Source organism: Mustela nigripes, chromosome 4 (genome assembly GCF_022355385.1).
Source record: "Mustela nigripes isolate SB6536 chromosome 4, MUSNIG.SB6536, whole genome shotgun sequence".
NCBI classification, from domain to species: Eukaryota; Metazoa; Chordata; class Mammalia; order Carnivora; family Mustelidae; genus Mustela; species Mustela nigripes.
Window position 1 is genome coordinate 94,909,776 of NC_081560.1, and position 16,019 is coordinate 94,925,794.

Genomic DNA, 16,019 nt, shown 5'->3' on the forward strand with positions numbered 1-16,019 from the left:
CTGCTCAGGTCATGATCTCAGGGTTGTGGGATTGAGTCCCTCACGAGGTTCTATGCTGCGTGTGAAACCTACTTGAGATTCTCTCCCTCTCCCTCTGCACCTCTCCCCACTTGCATGGATGCATGTGCTCTCTCTCTCAAATAAAGAAATCTTTTTTTTTTTTTTTTCAAAAAGAACTTTCCACTCTAAGCACATTTACCAAAATACTAACTTTTACAGCTTAATATTAGTATATTTAGTAAGTTCTATTAATTCTATGCATTATCTTGTAACAGTTTTTTATTTGGCATATTATGAATATTTTCCTACAAGTATATATTTAATGCTTTAACCCTATCTCTTTTTGGCTAATACGTGCTGTTAATATTTTGGGTCATACTTCTCCATCCACCAGCACCCCCGCCCCATTTTATTGAGCCATATTTGTGTATAGACATTTTTTTTTCAAAAGATGATATAAGCCTATCTTAATTGCTTTACTCACTGACTCTGTGTAATAAACATTCTTCCCATCAGTGAGATGTCATCTGTATTATAGTAGATTAATATAGTAGTAGAGCTGTGTTGTAACATCTTGCTACTATATTCTGTAAGATGTAACAACCACCTTATTTGATACATTTGATGAATTTCCATTTTTTATATTTTTTTATTTTTTTAAAGATGTGTTTATTATTTTAGAGAGAGAAAGCATGCGTGTGTGCAGGGGAGTGGGGTGCGTGTAGGGGCAGAGAGAGAGGGGGAGAGAGAATCTCAAGTGCACTCCATACTTAGTGTGGAATCTGACAGGTCCTGATCCTAGGACCCTGAGATCACAACCCGAGCTGAAACCAAGACTAAGATGCTTGACCAACTGAACCATTGAGGCACCCCATTCTTTTTTTTAATAATACCACTGTTGGATTGGGAGTCATTGATCAAAGATGGTTCATATTTGTTTCCCACAGAAAGTCCATACTCATCTGTTTTGTTAGCATGGAATAAAAAAGCCCATTTCTTTAAAAAGGCAATAATTTTAGGCATTCATGTTATTTTTGATCTTTACTGTATTACAGATCTGAAAACTTCATTGTTGCCCTATTTTCTAATATAAACTGGCTCTCCTGTAGATTTTTAAAAAAATTTTTTTAAATTAACATATAATGTATTATTTGCTCTAGGGCTACAGGTCTTGGAATCGTCAGGCTTACACACTTCACAGCACTCACCATAGCAATACCCTCCCTAGGGTCCATAACACCAGCCCCTCTCCCTCCCCCCCTTCCCCCACAACCCTCAGTTCATTTTGTGAGATTAAGAGTCTCTTATGGTTGGTCTCCCTCCTGATCCCATATGTTTCCCGTATATTTTTTAATGAATTACATATTCATGCATGCTATTTGCCCACTTTTTGTTTGGAATATTCATTTTTAAAAAATTGACTTGAAGGTATTACATTTGTGATACTTTGTTTTAAACGCTTTGAGAATATTTGGAGGAATCTAGTAATGTGAAGATCAGATTCTGGGGTGTACACTGAGTCCTTGAGAATTTAAGGTATCCCCCACAAGGTATTAATGTTTAAACAATTGAAGCCACCAGACCAAAAAGAGAGAGAGAGAGAGAGAGAAATCTTTGGCCATTTTTCCTAACTAATTTGATGGTCGGGGTAAATTGGAATACCTAATTATAGGTGTCACTAGATTCTTTATATAGAATTACACTCATAAGTCAAATAAGACAATTCATAACAATTTGGTCCAGCATTTTAATTTTGTCTGTTAAATTATTCATGTGAATACTTTAGGAGTTTAGCCATAAATATTTGATTGGTGGTTCCTTCATGACCATAAACTATTTTAGTCCTTCATTTTTCTCATTTATGTTCAGTGAACATACGGGAAGGTGGGGAGAATTTATTTTTCTTAATAACGAGAAACGTCTTTCCCCACAGAGTTATTGAGCCTGTCTGATGAGCATTTACGATGGCTGGAGTTCCCCATCATACCTGTTCTGATCGTTTCACCAGGGTGGTGATAAGAGTCCTCATTACCTAGGGGGACACTATAACTCTCTATCTTCTGGCTGAGGGAACTGACATTTGGAGAGGTGGGGAATTTTCCAGAAGTTGTACAACACGTTGGTTGGTGGCTGAGTCTGGATTCCGATCTGGGTCAATATAGACTTTGCCGTCTCCCAGTGACTGTCATGACTGGTCCTCTCTGATCCAAGCCTGTGGGCATATAGATGGCCATTCTCTGAGTGTGCTCCTCCATTGGCAGGCAAATGTATGAGGTAGACTCCAACATCTAGAAAGTTGTGTTCTGCTTCTGTTTTCTAAGCATCTGGCTGCATAGACGAAACCTTCCCTGGTATAAACAGGTGTCTGTAAGCACCTCCCAATGTAGGCGTGTTTGAGCAGGTGCAAGGACTGGCAGGCAGGTGAGTGTGGGCAACTAGATGGGGATGTCACAAGATGCTTCTTATAGGCGACTTCACAGAGTGTGGCTTTTGATATACGATGCCCGGTGGCGTAGTGGGGTCATAAGTCCTCTTATATCATTCTATCCCTCTTGACCCTAAACAGGGTAAGGCGTGCTTCTGTGCAGAGAAAGGGAAGAGTATTAGAAGCATTGCTTGTTCCAATGAGGAGACACTGGGTGGGTGCCTGGATAGGGCTGCTCACCAGAAACACCAAGCCATCATTAGAAGCTTGGGGTTTTCAGCCACATCTCTATCCTTCAGGGAGGGGAGAGGGGCTGGACATGGAGTTCAGGGTGGATCATGTCTGTGTGATGAAACCTCCATAAAATCCAAATAATAAGGGCTCCCAGAGAGCTGCCGGGATGTGCTGGGAATGTACTGGAAGAGTGCTGGAAACCCTGCAACCCTTCCCACATACCTCACCCTACACATCGCCTCCACCTGGCTGTTCGTCTGTGTCCTCTATCCCAGCCCTTTGTAAGCTGGCAAATAGAAGTACCCATGTCCCTGAGTCTGTGAACACTCTGGCCCATTAGTCAGACCCAAGGCAAGGGTCATGGGAGACTCTGATGGACGCTTCGTCACTCAGAAGGCCCAGGTAACAAGCTGGGCCTGTGGTGGGTGTCCCACGTTGGGAATGGGCCCTTCTGTATGACTGAACCTTTCCCTGTGGGGTCTCACACTCTCCAGGGAGATGGAGTGAGCTGGTTGTGGGACATCCAGGTGGTGTCATGGAGAATCGCTTGATGTGTGGGGAAAGGCCCCACATTTGGTGACCAGAAATGTCAAAAGTGAAGGGTTCTCTGTGAAGGTAAGGGACGCCTGGTGGCTCAGTTGGTGAGGTCTCTGCCTTTGGCTCAGGTCACGAGCCCGGGTTCCTGGGTTCGAGTCCCACATCGGGCTCCCCGCTCAGCAGGAAGTCTGCTTCTCATGCTCCATCTGTCTCTCTGCCTCTTTATCAAATAAATAAATAAAATCTTAAGAAAAAAAAAAAAAGAGAGAGAGAGAGAGAGACTCACAAGGAGGACAGAGTAAGAAGGGTCTGCGCATTAATGTGCTCAGGAGGGACAGTGACCTGACTTCCTGTACAGGTCTCAGCGGGTCTGTCTGTACATGCCCCATACTCGTTCTCACCTTCTCCAGGCTTTCTTGGTACCAGCCCTTTCGGCTCTGCCCATGCTGATTGCAGCACTCAATTACCCTGGGTTGGGTCATTTTTAAATAATTTTCTCTCAGCCCCTAGGTCATGTCTTTTTTGAGGGCAAAGCCAGAATAGCCCGGAACCTGCCGCAGGACATTGACTCACTCCATGCATATGTGACAAAGGAAGGACTTGGTCCACAGACGTGTTTTTGTCCCCAGCTGCTCCTCTCCAGCTTTGTGCTCACTGCTGTTATAAATAATTTATCTTCCAAAATGATTGCTCTGGGGGACTTGAACCGTATCCACTGTGCTTTAGTAACTGCCTTTCCGCTGAATATTTGTAAGCAGGGCCATCAAGTTAGCACACCTGACCTCTTAGAAGGCCACCCTTCCCATTCAAGTACTTCCTGTTGGGTTTTCTGGAAGGCTTTGGAAGGGATTGCTGGGGGGAGCCAGGGCATGGCTGCGTCCCTCCTGTGGACAGGGATCGGGGCTGCAGACCTCGGTCCGCCTCTCACTTTCCCCTGTTTTTGTCATCTTCACACTGGATGTGAGAGTTTTCGGTACCAGCTGCTTGGCCCACCCTGGGACAGGTCTACTGCAGCCTCTTCTGTGTGGGCCCCAGATGGCCCCTCCGATAGGGACCCAGCAAGGGGAGCAGGACAGCCTCAATGTGTGCTCAGGCCCTGCTGTCCAGCCTCCCCTTCTGAGCATGGCTCGGTGAGCGTGGAGCTGGTGGTGGAAGGAGAGGAGGGCCCGGTGGCTGAAGCCTGGAGGGTTGGGGGACTCACTTGGAGCTGGACATGCGCTCCTGGAGACCACGCTGGCCTCTTCTCCACCAGGGATGCCCCCACCCGGCAGGGGGAATAGGCTCCAGGGCTGGGGGATGGTGCTTTCTGGGCCTGACCTGGACGTCACCTGAGCATCTTCAGGAACGACTGGGCCATGAGAACAAGAGATGTAGCAGGAGAAGGGAGGCAGGGAGGGGGCTGCCCCCCTTGACACCCCCTCCCCCGCCCCCCAGCATGCACCTGGGGACATGGTTGAGTCCACACTGAGGAGCACGCTGCATTTTCACCAACAGGAGAACTCCGTCTGTGCCCTGTCACAAGACATCCTGTGTATGTAAATTTCCAGTGTCCCCCTCAGTGTGGGGAGTGAGAACGGGGGTGCTCCTGCACCATGAGCTGCCAGAGCCCTGGAGGGATCCCCAGAACCCAGAGAGTGTGTGTGTGCATATGTGTGTGCGTGCGTGAGGGGGGTCCCCTGGCCTCAGGCTGGCTGCATGTCCCTGTCTCTGCAGGTGATGCCCCAGCAAGGACCCCGCCCGTGTGGGGCAGCCCTCGGCCTCTGGATCAGGCCACCGCCCTCCTGGTTAAGCGGCTCCGCCACACACGCCGGGCCTGGAAAGGCGCCCTTTCCGACCTGCTGCTGCCCATCCTCTTCGTGGCCTTGGCCATGGCCTTGTTCATGGTGAGGCCTCTGGCCATCGACTACCCTCCCCTCAAACTGACACCAGGCCATTACGACAGGGCTGAAGCTTCCTTTTTCAGGTAAGAACCTTATTTTTTCCCCTCTTTTACTTCCAAGTTATGTCAGGATTATGAATAACAGTAACTTTGATCCTTTTTTTTTTTTTTAATGTTTTATTTATTTATTTGAGAGAGAGAGAGCACAGCAGAGGGAGCAGCAGAGGGAGAAGGGGAAGCAGACTCTCTGCTGAGCAGGGAGCCTGATGCAGGGCTGCCTCCCAGGACCCCGGGATCATGACCTGAGCCAAAGGGAGATGCTTACGTGACTGAGGTTCCCTAGGTGTCCCAGTAGCTTTGATACTTTTAAGAATCTCAAATATATGTGAGGTTTCATGATTTTGGAGCACTGGGTTCAATAGGGTAAGCCCATGGACTGGAGATACTGAGTTTTTTCCTACTCATGCCTACAGACCAACGATATAGCTTCACCCCTAAATCAGGCGCAGGCAGAGCCTGACAACAGCAATAACAGAGCACTCTGAACAACAGATAGTCTACAGTGACGTGAATGTGGGCTCTCCCCGGTACTCACCTAGTTCTAGTGCCGACGTGATGAGTTCAGGATGAACGACTTGAAGGTCTGCCTGGAGGAAAGCCTCTTACAACTGTAGGTGATCCACAACCAGAGCTGTGGATAAGAGGGACTATTGGGTTTCACAGAACCCACCTGGTTGGCTCTGGGACAACAGCCAGGAGCTGCACGCCTGTCTTTGCAGAGACACATCTGACTTTTCTCTCAGGGTGGGAATGAACCCATATGCGTCTCCAGGCTGGAGGAAGTCCAGGTTTGCTGCCTGTAATTTTGGAGTTTTATAGGAGATGAATTTGCAAAGTGTGTTTCTAGTGGGTTAGTTTTACTGCTGGGGGCCAGATGGAGGGACCTGAGATGGTTCCCTGGCTCCCCAGAATGAGGCAAGCTTTTGTCCCTGAGCTCTGCCCCGTGCTGAGAGCATCACCAACCTGAATGACCAGGTACAGCTCTCCTTCTGGAAGGTGATGCTCAGACATCTGGGGACCGGGTGCGGCGCATATGACCCAGGGGGCGCATGGTGTGGAGGGCACGATGAGCTCTGCCTTTGTCAACTACTTATTCTTACTGAAAAAAACAAGCTTAATTAGCCAGACTCTTGGTGCTTCCCAGTATTAGTTGCTTTTACAACGATGTGTAATTTGGAATTAGATTTAGACAAATATAGGCAGAGAAGGTGAAATTGATGACAAACTGTCCAGTTCATGTCTGGGTCCTTCGGTTAATTGTGCTCTTCCTCTGTGTGTCCTTGTGATCCATGGAGCCTGAGATTAACTCACAAAGAGTTCTGCTCTGTTTCGGGAAATGTGGGCCTGCCCCGTGTGTTCCCTCTGCAAGTGGGCTCCTTTTCCTTCTGCCTAGATATTTTATGTTCCTGCCCTCATCTTCTTCGAACTGTTTTAAAGGAACAGACCAGAAGGACAGCGTCCACTAAGGCGTTCTGGCCCAATGTTCTCATCTCTGCCACACTCCCCAAGTGGGAAGGAGCTGCAACTATCCTGAGTTGTTTAATTATAAAGTGTGTTTCTTGGAAAATGATAGGCATAGATACACAGTGTGGGGTTGTGACAAAGTGGACAGGGTGTGGTGCTCTGTCTGTGGGTGTCCAGGAAAGCCTTTGAAAGGCTATCGCGCCTGAACTGAGTCTCCTCAATGATAGCTTGGTGCTCCCCAGGCAGGTAGAAGAAGTTTCTCCAGATAGAGGAAGAAGTATGAGTCACATGAAGGGTAACGAAGTAATCCGGCAAAAGTCTTTCTCCTGGCAGGTGCGGAAGGCATTCCAGGCAGAGGCCACATCCTTCAAGGACAATGAGCAGCAGCATTAAGAGGCTGCGAAATGTGGGCCGTGATCTAATCCGGTTTAGTTTACAATGGCATCTCTTAAATGGTTGTTTCACCGAGAGCTAGAGCTGTTCCTTTGGGTATCCATTCTGAATGCCGCTGAAGAGATCCCTCTTCCTGTTGGGACTGATTGAGTTGCAAAACAAAGTTAAATAGGTTTCTTTTCTATAAACTTCTCAGAGCTTTTAGTATGTTGAACTGGCCACACAGAGCCAGATTTCCTCTGTTTGCTGACTTCTAGTCAGTCCTGCAATGAGCATGTCTCTGAAGCCTTTGGAGGCTACGACTGAACGCATATTCCATACCCCATTATCCCAGCCCTCTGCCTCTGTCTAAACACACCCCGATTCTGTATCTGTTGTGAAGTGTACAAAAGAACCCCATGCATCTGAGAATGACCTTTTTCACTTCATAGTGCATGACTATGCACTTCCATATTGTTCCATGTTTCTGCGTATCATTTGTTTTGAATATTGGACAGTATTTCGTGGTGTGAATATACCACAACTTATTAATCTTTTCTCTTAATGATGGGCATTAGGAGCTCTTTCCAGGTTTTGTTTGTTTGTTGTTTGTTTGTTTTTGGCTTGTTCGTTTGTTTTTGCCATTGTGAACAGTGCTGCATGAACATTCTAGTATATTCTAATAAATGTCTAATAATCGTTATACCCATATAAGAGCCTCTCATGGCTGGTCCAAGAAACATAATTGCTGATCACTTGCAGAGCATGTAAATATCCTACTTTAGGAGATAATGCCAAACTTTTTCCAAAGCAGTTACAATCTTGCATATCCTCTCAGTGCTTTTATGTATCTCTTAAAAATAGCCACCTTAGGAAAATGTTTATGCCAAAGAGGTGTATTTTGGGGAGCCATAGTCTACCTTGGTTTGCAATCAGAGTTTCTGGATGCTTTGTCCTTTTCAGAGTTATCAGGAGATGGTAGATAGCGCCTTTCCCTCCCCCACCCCCCATGCCACCCCCCCCACTCCACTCACCCCACCACCACCCTCCCACAGTCCCCACCACCCCTGCAGCTGCCTGTTTGCCTGGTTCTCTTTTCTTCTTAGATAATATTTTCTGTCTGTAAGCTTGTAGGATTTCTTCTTTGTTTTTAGAGTGTTGGATCTTTTGTTTTTGTTTTTTTTTAATCTTTTTCTCAAGGGATCTGCGGATTTCAGTCCAGGGGGCTCCATTAGCAACAGGAAGCCCCTTTGGGGTGATGTTTAGAAATATGTATTTGTTCTGTACCAGCAAGCTCCCTGGGTCTCTCTGATGCTTGTGAGTAACAGGGAGAGAGAAACAGTATCCCGTAAGGTACTGCCTCCAGAATCAGGATTAGGCACTGATTTTCACTTTCTAGAGTCTGGTAATGACAGATTTCACTTGGTTCTAACAGCACTTTAAAATATAGCTGAGGATTTGAAGACAAGCACAAAGTAATAGTTTTAGGAACAAGCATTTGAATCTTCAGACCACAAGGGACAACTTAAAGCCAGTCTCTCTCTCTCTCTTTTTTTTAAAGCAGTGATCTCTAGACCTAAGCAAAAATCTAGTAGAAAGCAAACCATAACTTTTAAACTTGCACTTAGTAAGTCTAGTAAGTAAGCTCCAAGCAAACCACTTTGTAGGTCAGTATGTTTTTCAGAAAAAAGGATTTTAAACTTTCATATTTGTTCTTAGATTAATGGGTCAAAAGAAAGCAATCCAGAGTATTTCTACAGATGCCACAAATAATGTTTTCTTTTTATGGGCAACATTTTAGTAAAAAATATGTCCCTTTCCTTGTAAACGTGTTTTCTCATTTGTCGGAAACGGGGAGCCTGTTTATGTAGAGGTCATAACACCAACTTAGGAGACTTTACTTTGGTGTAAATTTCAGTGTTTCATCACTGTCCTTTCTGTCCACTGCTGTATGGAATCCTATTAGGTCAACTGTAAACCATCCGAATATTTAAAAACCTTTGTTGTGTTTTATGCAGTCGGGAAGATGGTGTTTTCCTATAAATAATTACTTTGTGCTGGATGCTACAGCCATGTTCCTATCCTAAGCTTATACACAGGTATGGAGCTGAAAAGAGTTGTCCTCAGCAAACACAAAACTAATTTGTTGTCATGATTGGTCTTTCTTTTCTATTAAAATTGTTCCTCTCTGAAAGTTAAGAGGTCGAGGAAGACTATATTTAAGGAGGTAAAATATTTGGATAGTGATGAAGGATTAGCCCAGTCATAAGATCACAGTTTGCTTCATGAATTATTTTTGAGAATCTACTGTGTTCCAACTGCAGTCCTAAGCCTGGTGTCCTTTCTCCCCTGGGTCGTATTCTCCTGTGATGAGAGGAGATCATCAGTTAAAAACTAGTGGTTTTTAAAACCACTGGTGATGTCAAAAGCCAGTGGTGAAGGTCTCCAGGCCACTGGGCAGGAACAGGAGAGAAGAGAGAGGAGGCAGAGGAGGGCTTACAGGAGAAGGAACTCAGAGCACAAATGCCGAAGATGACTTAGAAGCAAGTGCAGGGAGAGGGGATGCACTTTTGGGGAAGCTGCAGGGCAGGGGAGGAGCTGCCCAATCAAGGTGGTTTAGTGGGACTGGGCGGGGCCAGGCAGGGCAAGCCTGGATAGGCGGGGCAAGATGGGGTTGGGCGGGGGAGGGGTCAGGGGCGGGGCCACCTGGGGTCAGGTGGAGTTGAGATTGGCTGGGAGGGGCGAGGCGGGGCCAGGTGAGGTTCGGTTGGGCTGAGGTGGGTCTGGCCCGGTGGGATGGGGTGGGGTGGGGTGAGGTTGGACTGGGCGGGGCAGGGGAGGAGTGGGGCGGCCGTGCAGCCTTCTGGAAGACAGTGCTGGGCAGCTTTTGCCCAGAGATGGCAAGGTCGGAGGAGTGCTGGGGGGGCTTAGTTCCCTTCTCAAGGCGTGTAGGTAACGAGGAAGGTCACGGGGGTGGCAGCTGGTCAATGTGAAGCTGAGGAAACATTATTTGGTGTGTTGGAGGCTCACTGAGGGGATTAGGAAAATTTGAAATCTCTGTCAAATCTGATCTGGGCATAAGGTTGCACTGTGGGAAACAATGAGGTTCCTTTTCGTTTTGGGCTTTTATTGGTGCTTCTGGGTCGTGGAGGTTCAGTAAGACTGAGCATCTCGACCCCCCTGTATTTGATTGCTGGGGCGATTCAGAACCCTGTTCGGGAATCAGAACCCTGTCCGTGTTTGGACATGACACCGGGGTCTTACATTCCTTACGGAAAGCTTCTGTTTTAAGTTGTTTAAAATGAACCTTTGTTCATTCTTTGCGCATTTGTTAATGAACCTGCTGCTTTCCAAAGAGATTAGAGGCCACCCTCTACATGTAAGTAACCGCTCCTGCTAGTAGTACATCATTTTTCTTTATGCGGGAAGTGTTCCCTACCATGTCTATTCAGAAGCATTTTGAATAAATGATATAAGTTCTGGAAGTAATAAACCTCCTTTCTTTTGGAAATCCTCTCCATTTTCTCAAGTCAAGGTATCTCTTTCACTCCATGTATGGAATGTAATAGAGTTTGTTTCCACACCTCCCCAGGTTAGAGGAATAGTGTGTCTTAACGCCCGCGGTATCTTCAGCAAGGAAATTAAGTCTTGGGTATTCCTCAGCAACTATCACCTGACTTCTGATGCTTGTGCCAGTAAAATAAATATGATAATCGTTGTCTACTTAAAGCACACACAGGATTTACCAAGAAAATGGTCGTTCCGTATAGCTCACATATAGAAAAAAAAACCAAAAACATAAAAATACAAACTTCTATTGCAGAGTGGCCAATAGAATATTCAAAAAACCAGAGTTCCAACATTAAGAGAATTTTTAAAATAGATTTTAATATATTAATGTGATGAAACCTTTTGCAGCCTTTAAAATTTGTTTTAAAAAGCCATGCAAAAATGCCAAAGATGACAATGTTGCAGAAGTGAGAAGATGAGGACAAGAATACAGTGTGAGCATTAATATGTAACAATTAATATGTAACAATGGTTTCGCTTTACTATACTAACTCAACAGAAAGCGTTATCTGCGATCACAGATCTAAGAGTCCATTGCCCGGATCAGCTCAGCTAGGACGTGCTGTCCTGTGATCTCTGCCAACAAGTACTAACATGGCCACCTTATTTTGTCTTCCGATAAAGCAGCAGCGGGAGCGGGAGCGAGGGCCAGGAGCTCACCCATGTGCTTCTGAGGAAGTTTGGAGATCAGGATCCACTCTGTGCTGATTTGAACCCAAACCTGTAAGTATCGGTTGCCTTTCTGAGAGTGTGCCCTCCACCCACAACTCTGCAGACCTTGAGAACCATCTTCCTGCCTGACTGGTCTTTCCCCTTCCAGGTTCATTTTATTTTCTTTTTAAAAGACTGTAATTATATATTTTAGAGATGGGGGAGAAGGCACAGAGGGAAAGGGACAAGTAGACTCCATGGTGAGCACAGAACCCATCTGAGGCTCCACCCCGTTACCCTGAGCTCATGACCAGAGCTGAAATCAAGAGTGTTTGGGGTGCCTGGGTGGCTCAGTTGGTTGAACGACCGCCTTCAGCTCAGGCCATGATCTTGGGGTCCTAGGATCGAGCCCTGAATCGGGTTTCCTGATCAGGGAATCTGCTTCTCCCTCTGACCTTCCCCCTCTCATGCTTTCTCTCTCATCTCTCTCTCTCAAATAAATAAAATCTTAAAAAAAAAAAAAAAAAAAAGAGTGGGTGGATTAACCCACTGAGCCACTCAGCTCTCCCACCCAGCCCCCTTGCAATGTTAAGTGACATACATTAGCCTAAGGAGTCAGTTAGGCTACATAGTTGTCCCTTCTTTTCTTGGTAAACACAAACACAAGCTTTATATTATAGCTAAAAAATTAATAACTAATAGTATTCAATTTGTCTGATAAAACCCAAAGATAAAAAGCATGAAGTAGTAAGTAAATATGAAATGTGTGGTAATTTACTTTTAGGAAAAACTTGTACTTATGGAAAGACTGTATTTTTTATTTTTAACCAAAGGAACTTAAAATGGTTCACCTGTTGGAGGTGAATTACGTTGAAGATTTTTTTCCTTCTAAGATTTGAAAGTGATAACGTTAATCGAGACAACTTTTTAATGAAACTTGTGAAAGCCTGCCTTTCTTTGTAAAGAATTTCCTCTCTCAGTTTGCTTGACTATTACTTATTGAGCATCTACTGTAAGAGCAGTGCTGTGGGAGGAACCAGGGTTGATGTCCGACCTGGCCCTGCTCCAGGAATGGACAGTTCCGGGAAGAGCACGTGGGGAACATGATAAAACCACAAGGATGTGTTAAGTACCAAAGTGTACGCTTTGGAGTCATAAATATAAAAATCTAGACAATAATGCAATTTTGGTAGTGGTTTTTCTAATGGGCAAGGACACATCGGTGCATTAGTCAAGTCATCAATCAGGAGGGAATAACTATTAGGGGCTTGGTATGAACGAATTAATGGGAAATTAATTATGTCGCCTCCCTGTAGTCTGGTGTTGAAAAACAAAGTAATTCCATTTACTAAGCAGGAGCTTCCATGGCAATACGTTTGTGTCCGTCCCTTTGCTGTGTCCAGGCGGGGGTGGGGGGCAGTGTGGGATGTAAAACAGGCTTGGAGAAACTGACCAGCAGCCCAGGGCCTGCGGAGAACTGGGCTGGCCCTGCCTGTGGAGTGTGGCTGACTGATCAAAGGACTTTTTTTTTTTTTTTTTTAAGATTTTATTTATCTATTTGAGAGCGAGAGAGAGATCGCACACAAGTGGGGGTGCTGCAGAGGGAAAGGGAGAAGCAGGCTTCCTGCTGAGCTGGGAGCCTGATGCAGGGTTCCACCCCAGGACCATGAGATCATGACCTCAGTCGAAGGTGGACGCTTAAGGACTGAGCCACCCAGGTGCCCCCAAAGGACATCTCTTTATCAAATTTCTCCAGAGAGGGAAAAAGTAGATTCAGTGCTAAGAACAGCAGAACATATTTAGCATTGCAGTTCCTTTCCTGGCACTCTGGATGGCTCCCCATCCTCACCCCTCCCCAGGCTCCGAACCCCCTCCTTCAGCTGCCCTCCCCACCCCCCTGCAGCTAGCTCACCCTCCTTGGTTTTTCTCTTCAGCCTTTCTTTTCCTTCCAGAATCTGTGTGTTGGTTTTCTCCTTTTTTTTCTGGGGAAATGCACAGGGTCTCTTCTTAACCATTCCTATTTTGTAACCTTTCCTGCCCCTTTGTCTTGGTCACCAGGACAAAAGGCCAGGGGTGGGGGAGGGGAGGCTGCCTCACTCAAGAATGTTATTTTAGGGGCTGAAGGCTTTTCCTTTCTTCCCTTCTAGGTTCTTTAGCAGGTCTAATAATTAAATTGATGTAAGACAAATGAACGGGAGAAAAACAAATTTAATTAGTATGTATGGGAGCTCAAAGAAGTGACCAAAGCAAGTGGCTGGACACCTTTTAGACTAAGAGACAATACATTTGTAAAGAACCTACAAAACAAAGAGGTTTGGGTTTGGGGTAGGCAATTGGTAAAGAAGATACAAGGTTTGCTTATACAGGATTCTCCAGAAAAGAAGAGAGGTTACCTTCCTCAGGGAGACATTTCTCCTGCTTTCAGGACAAAGGGTCTGAGTGTCTGGACTCCACCAGCAAGAGCTCTTCTGTAAATTTAATCCAAAATAATCAATATATCACGGTTGCATATTTTGGGGCAGACAGCCCTGGGCCCCTCACTATGAATAATTAATAATATATTAATAATTTCTGCCCATGTGACAAAAATAGGCTTAATTTCCTAAGATCCCAGATGAAAGCAAAATGTTTTCCTTAAGACAAGAAAATTTCCTTCTGTAAGTGAAAGCTAGTCTTGAATTTAGGGATATCTATATTTTCCTTTCCTGGCATACCTGACCAATCATTTGATTATTAAATTAGAGGAATAATCTTTAAGATACTAAGTGGGATTCTGCTTACGGGTTATTTTTCTGTTGAGCTCCTCTGAGTCTCCTATGTAAGGGTATGATGATGAATGCCTGACTTTTACCTCTTTTTGTACAGAAGGTAATAAAGAGCTCCAAAAAAATTAATTGTGGTATAAGCCTGACCTAAAATACAAGTTTTCCCATCATAATACATGATGTGTTATTTAAATTTTAAAATGTGCTTAAAGTTACCAGTTTTTGAAAGGCAACCTGTAGCTTTCAGTATTTAATTTCATTTTACCAGGTTTGTAATTTGGTGACATTTTCCCCTCCGTCTCTGAGACAAAATGGTCCCTTCGCCCACCCGTGCTTGTTGATGCTTTACAGAGAACAAGAGTGGAAGGAAGCAGATTTTTTAATTTTCACTCAACTGTGAAAGCCAGGTGGGGAGAGGTGGAAGGTCATTTCCATGATTCGACGGTCAGTAGCAGTATGAGGAACCGTCTCGTTGTCCTCTGACTCCCAGGGCTCCTGAAGTTGGGTCCGCAGCTAGGAGCAGTCAGTACACATTGCTTCGGGGGAGACTCAGGATGTTGAGGTGAAGCCCTGAGATCCCGAGGAGTGCGCAGATCTGCCCTGGTGGGGCAGGGGCAGAGAGCCCGGATTCAGGCACGCTGCCTTAGCCCACGTCTCAGCTCTACCCTGTCTTTGCTGTGTGTCGTGGGCAAGTTCCTAACCCCGCTCTGTTTCTGCATCCCGGGCTCCCGGTTCTCTAGAAAGAGTAGCGCTCAGCTCACGTGCTATGGTGGTCTTGTTACTGGACCGGGTACCTGTTCTGAACTCAGGTTCCATGGCTCACCCCTGGAAACCTGATACTTGAGGGACGAGGGATCGTGGGTGAGGAAAGTCTGCTTCATTCAGGAAGCTGGCCATCTGGGAAGATAAGGTGGGCTATGGTCCCAAAGGCCATCCTCCAGGCCAAGCGGGAGAATTTTAGAGGGGAGGGTGCTGGAAAAGCAGGGGGGAGGGTCTCCGTGCCAGAGAAGTGAGTGCTTGGTGCTGAGTCACCTGTCCACAGGACCCAGAACAGACTTGCTGGCATTGGCAGGTGTTCTCAAGTGCAGTCAGGGCTGGTCTTCTGGGAAATTCTGGTCCTTCGCTCTCCAGGCCAGTGGTCTGCAGATCTCAAGGCGAGTGAGTGAGGTTTGCTATAGACCGAGGGACTTAGGCCACGAGCAAGGCAGTGTTAGCTTGAAGCCAGCCTTGAGACGGGCTGGGGTGCCCTTGCTGCCCCCGTGGGAAAGGCTGTTGTTCCTTTAGGCAAGTTTGTGTCTCAGGGCCCTTTCCTCCTGAGATCAGGCCCTTAGGGCAGCTCCCTCATTCCAAGATTCAAAATGCATACCAGACAGGAATCTCAGCTTCCCTGCATTCCGGAGACCGGAAACCCAGCATTCCTGAATGCCACATCCCAGACCGGAAGAAGCCAGGCTCTCGTTGACCTGCTTCTGTGGACACAGCAAGGGTCTTCTTGTCGTCGCCTGGAGCTCTGCACCTTGGTGGGAGCACCTGGGAGCAGCACAGCCCAGAGCCAGGAGCTCAGGGCACCAAAGACCTGTCCTACTCAGTGTGACCTTGGACGAGCTCTCTCTGAGAGCCTCCATTTCCCCTTCTGAAAAGCGGGGCCAGCGGGACGTTTTGGCAAAAATTCCCCATGTTCGGGAAATGTTCATTTCCTCCCTTCTTGACCAAGTTTTGAGGAGAGAGGGATGATTATTACTAAAGCAACTTCTGATTTATGAGCATCAGGAAAAAAGAGACGGAGACTCCAAGGGTGAGAGCACCCGGGAAACTTCGGAATGAAAGGTTTGGAGCCACTCCACGAGGTCCTTTCCTCACCGCTTCTGTCCAGCGGCCTTTCTTCATACTGGAAAATTAATCCTTGTTTGTCTTTAAATGCTGATTAAATCGCTGTGTCGCTCCACGAAGCCGAATTAGCAGCTCCTATGCTTATCGCTGGCTGGCGTGGTGCACAGAGCAGAGTGCCTGAGAGCAGGTGTCTGCGCAGGCAGATGAGCCCCGGGCCCCGGCGCACGTTCCT

The 16,019-nt window shown here is 46.3% G+C and overlaps 1 protein-coding gene across 1 annotated transcript in view; it reads left to right on the forward strand.

Annotated features, from left to right (window-relative positions):
* Positions 1-16,019, forward strand: part of ABCA13 (ATP binding cassette subfamily A member 13) — a 319,855-nt gene that overhangs the window by 193,846 nt on the left and 109,990 nt on the right. The window contains exons 44-45 of the mRNA XM_059397601.1: positions 4,910-5,159; positions 11,172-11,264. Of these exons, the coding sequence (XP_059253584.1) occupies positions 4,910-5,159; positions 11,172-11,264 (343 nt within the window). The remainder of the gene's footprint in view (positions 1-4,909; positions 5,160-11,171; positions 11,265-16,019) is intronic.